Genomic DNA, 4,491 nt, shown 5'->3' on the forward strand with positions numbered 1-4,491 from the left:
TATTCTACCCCTTGATGCAAAAATAAAGATTTACAATTCTCTTGTGTTATCACATCTAAACTTTGGTATCTTACTTTGGGGATTTAATTGTGAATGGATTTTTAAGATTCAGAAGAAAATTATTAGAGTCATTTCATGTGCTAAATATAATTGTCATACAGAACCCTTGTTTAAGAACCTCCATTTGTTGAAGCTTGAAGATATTTTCTATCTACAGAAATTTAAATTTTATTTCAAATATCATGAAGGCACTCTTCCCAGCTATTTTCAATCTCTACCTTTTAATATTGTAACTCCAATTCATAATACACGCTCATCAAGTCAAATTTATCAACCAAGAACTAAACACAAATTTGCTGAAAAATGTGTTAGATATGATCTACCTCAAACTATTAAATCCACACCAAAAATCATTCTAGAAAAGGTTCATACACATAGTCTTCAAGGGTTCTCTTCATATGTTAAACGCCATATCATTCAGAACTATAGTGTGAGCTGTAATGTTGTGAATTGTTATATATGTTCCAGATAGATGTTCTTCATATATATAAAGTAATATTGTTTATACGCCACTGACTGCATGCCTATTACTATGTATAATGCTTAAGTATGTTATATATGTAAGATTGTTCAAAAATGACATTGCTATGTGTAAATTTATCAAGATAAGTCAAATGTGAATTTTATCACAAACCTAAACATCATATTATGAAAATTTAAAAAAGTTAACTACAAATATTTTATGTTCCTACAGGGAGCCTATGGTGCCCTGCATGATAGCGGTTTTATTTTTATTACCTTAATGTAGGTCCCCTGGATCTCTCATATTTCCTATTTCAAGTATTTTTGGTTTTTTATGCTTTATGTATGTTTGTTGAAGATCCAAATAAATGAATTCTGAGTTAATAATCTGAGTTAATATTTCTGGTCTCTGAGAAGGACCAAAACAGACAGATTTTGATTTTGCACAAACAAACAAACAAACAAACAAACAAACAAACAAACAAACAAACAAACAAACAGTGAGTGATGATACTGCCACCTGCAGCTATCCCCCAACCTTCTTAGATGCTCATTAATAAACAGCTAATTATTACTGTAACATATACCTCAATGTAAAAGTTTTTCTTAGAGTTTATGAGCTGAAGAAAAAACTATAATCATAAATAATCATTCACTATTCTGTATAGCTTAAATGTTCATCTTTCATCATTACACAAAGAGAGGGGGGGGCTGTTTGGCTGTTGGTTAAATGGGGTGTAATGTAAACAAAATTCCACTCACGATTGTGTCTGAGCATTTTAATGACGAACAGCTATCACCTTTCACAACCTTCATAAATAGTGCCTTCAATGTAATAACATTTTGGCAAAGTGGAGATGCTTGAGGTGAAACTATTGAGTCACATAATACAAACATATACACTTTCCAATAAAACATTTCTGGTGCATTAATTCAGGTAGTATTTTAACTGACATAAAAGGCTAATATAGCCTATATATCATGAGTTGGGTATACTGTATTTTAGAGAAATACCAATACATTATACAAATGATGTCATGCTTTTCTTCTACAGGTTCAGATCATTTTCACAAAGCCTAGATGCAAACTTTAAAGCCAGTATAAAAGCAAAGGCATGATCCGTGTAATCTGATTGACTTTAGTCAACACATAGGCTACACTAAGTATTGGATTTGCCTCTTATCTACTGGTGCGGACAAGGGTTTTTGGTTTTGTTTCATACGAAACCTTGTATAGACTGAATAGACTGAAACAATGCTTACAACTTTTCTTTTTTTTTAACATGGCAATGAAAAACTAGTTTCTTTCATGTACCACAATTACTGCATTATGACTTTATTATCTCTTTAAAAACTTTTGGAGCTAATATGTGAAATCTTAAAGATAATTATTTGTCATGATAAACAGGCTTACCAAAATAGAGCTTAATAATGGCAACATGAATGTGTTTTATATCTTTTTATCCATCACGCTACAGCAATACAACTAAAACAGAGTATGACCAAAATTATACAGTCTACTAACGAAAGCGAGCAGGACATCACAGCTAAATGGTGGAAATAAACAATGCAGAAACCTACATTACAAAAAGACAGTACAATAACAGACAAAAAATATATAATGGTCGCTATAAACCTGTCACTTGACTCATTCCATTTGTTTGGTTTTTGTGAAAAAGGAAAAAGACAAAAAAGAAAAGAAAAAGATGCCGCCAGTTTCAGACACTATACATAGAAACCGATCTGATAATCCAATGTGTTTATATTTGAGGTCGGTCCTGAAAGTAAAGTAATTCTAAATCTTTCCAGGTGAGCAGCAGCAGTGAAAGTAGCGATGAAGAAGAGAGAAGATCATGTGCGCTGAGTGAGTGAGAGACTCCCACAGCTCTTCACTGTTCATCCGGATCAGCAGCATGTATTATTAGCCCTCTGAGGAGTATTAAGCACTTTTACATATACGTACATTTTAACCACCTTCATTTATACGCTTATAAATAGAACAGCCTGACTACTGGATACATTTTTCAGGCAACTGCTTGGCACGCGGTGTCTGTTACACGTGTGCCTCAAGTTTCGGTGAGTGGACACAGCGCGAACATATATAAACCTCACGGCATGTGCATGAGCATGTGGTCACTGCAGTCGTCAGTTTTCATCAGTCCGAGTGCACATCGCTGCCCCAAACACAACCTGAGGTGAGTGAGTGAGTGAGCTACTGTGGCCTCAAGCCGAAGACACTTTTATTTGTTTATTCCTTCCTTCTTTTTCTTTTTCCTGAAAAAAAAACCAACATTTGGACTAACTTGAAACCTGCATCAGGAATAACTATGGATATGACGTCATTTTACAAAGAACCTGGATATGGCACTTAAAACTTAGCCTTCAAGTCATTCACTTCTGATTTACCTTTTAATAAATCTGCATAGTTTATATGTTAATTAATATACATGTGCATGTGACACTGTATATGGTGCTTCAGTAGACAGCAATAATAATGTCTGTCTGTGAGATGTTTACCTTGATAAGCATTTATATTATCTCCATCATTTTGTCTTTTCCTTTAAAGCAGAAATGGCATTTACTGGTCTCCTGAGTGATGCTGATATCACCACAGCCCTGAAGGATTGCCAAGGTACTGACAAGCCCACTTGGTCCTCTCAATCATTACAAGAAGTTGACCACATATACCTCAAGTTTTCTTGAGGGTTTTACATCCTATCATGACTCAACCATGAAGAACACTAGTTTCAAGGAGAGCTGTTGCTCTTCAGTACATGCTAGACAAGTTGAAGTTCTCAAATTTGCTCACCATAGTGTTAGACTTTTCCAAGGAGGCAGTGTTGGCTCAGTGGGTTAAGGCTCTGGGTTACTGATTTACTGATTCGAGGGTTTGGGTTTGAGCTCCAGCACCACCAAGCTGCACTGTTGAGCAAGGTTCTTAACTCCTGGATTAACCCTCTGTAGAACTAGGGAAACAGTGTTCAATTCTTCAAAACTATAATTATCATTTGTTCTTCTTGATTGTCATTTGCTCTCCAGCTGCTGAGTCCTTCAACTACAAGAGCTTCTTCGCCAAGGTTGGCTTGAGTGGAAAGTCTGGTGATGATGTCAAGAAGGCATTTGCCATCATTGATCAGGACAAGAGTGGCTTCATTGAGGAAGATGAGCTGAAGTGAGAATCCAGTTCCTTGTGATTTGGTTGGCTTTAGTTTAAAAATTTCCCATAATACCCATCTTAAACTTTACCTGTTCCCTTCAGACTGTTCCTGCAGAACTTCTCTGCTGGTGCCAGAGCTCTAACTGATTCTGAAACCAAGGCCTTCCTTAAAGCTGGTGACACTGATGGCGATGGCAAAATTGGAGTTGATGGTACATAAGCAATAATAGTCCTTGAAGAGCTCAAATGAAAGGCATTATCTTTTAATAATGAAGACAAATCTGTGCGAGATCCAGATGATGGATATGCTGATTGATTACACAAATGATTCTGTATGTAATAGATATCAATATCTGAATCACTTTTTAGTCTCGTGTCTACATAATTGTTTACTGTTTCCTCTTTACATTTCAGAATAATGCTCTTTTGTTTAGGCATTGTGATTAATGCTTTGCTCTATATTGCGTGTTAAGATAGAAAGAAGATATGCATGGATTGTAGTAGTTTGATAAAACTGTTTAATACCTCTCTAACGTCAAATTTACAGTTCATTTCACTTATTGTTGCTGTCTTTCCCTTTTTCCAGAGTTTGCAGCCCTTGTGAAGGCTTAAGCACTTCATACAGCCTGGTTTTTTTAGTTGATGGTAAAAATAAAAATGTTTCCTTTGTCACTTTATTAACCCCAGTATGCAGTATAATGCTTGTTCCATACCCAATTCTCACTGCAGATATTTAATTACAGTTTATACTTTCAGAGATTGCTGCTGTGGACAAGGGTTAAATGACAGCTGACCACAACAACCTCTTACCGA

General features: G+C 35.5%; 1 protein-coding gene across 1 annotated transcript; it reads left to right on the plus strand.

Moving 5' to 3' along the window:
- Positions 1 to 3,092: 3,092 nt before the first annotated feature.
- Positions 3,093 to 4,491, plus strand: pvalb3 (parvalbumin 3). The gene is made up of 5 exons (XM_060938947.1): positions 3,093 to 3,153; positions 3,561 to 3,693; positions 3,781 to 3,890; positions 4,265 to 4,323; positions 4,435 to 4,491. Exons 1-4 carry the CDS (start codon positions 3,093 to 3,095, stop codon positions 4,288 to 4,290), a joined length of 330 nt encoding a protein of 109 aa, XP_060794930.1. The 3' UTR covers positions 4,291 to 4,323; positions 4,435 to 4,491.

This window comes from Neoarius graeffei, chromosome 14 (assembly GCF_027579695.1).
Source record: "Neoarius graeffei isolate fNeoGra1 chromosome 14, fNeoGra1.pri, whole genome shotgun sequence".
Lineage (NCBI taxonomy): Eukaryota > Metazoa > Chordata > Actinopteri > Siluriformes > Ariidae > Neoarius > Neoarius graeffei.

Coding starts and splice junctions, on each gene's coding strand:
- pvalb3 (XM_060938947.1), top strand. CDS start 3,093: ATGGCATTTACTGGTCTCCTGAGTGATGCTGATATCACCACAGCCCTG. Junction 3,154..3,560: donor AGCCCTGAAGGATTGCCAAG/GTACTGACAAGC, acceptor TTTGCTCTCCAG/CTGCTGAGTCCTTCAACTAC. Junction 3,694..3,780: donor ATTGAGGAAGATGAGCTGAA/GTGAGAATCCAG, acceptor TGTTCCCTTCAG/ACTGTTCCTGCAGAACTTCT.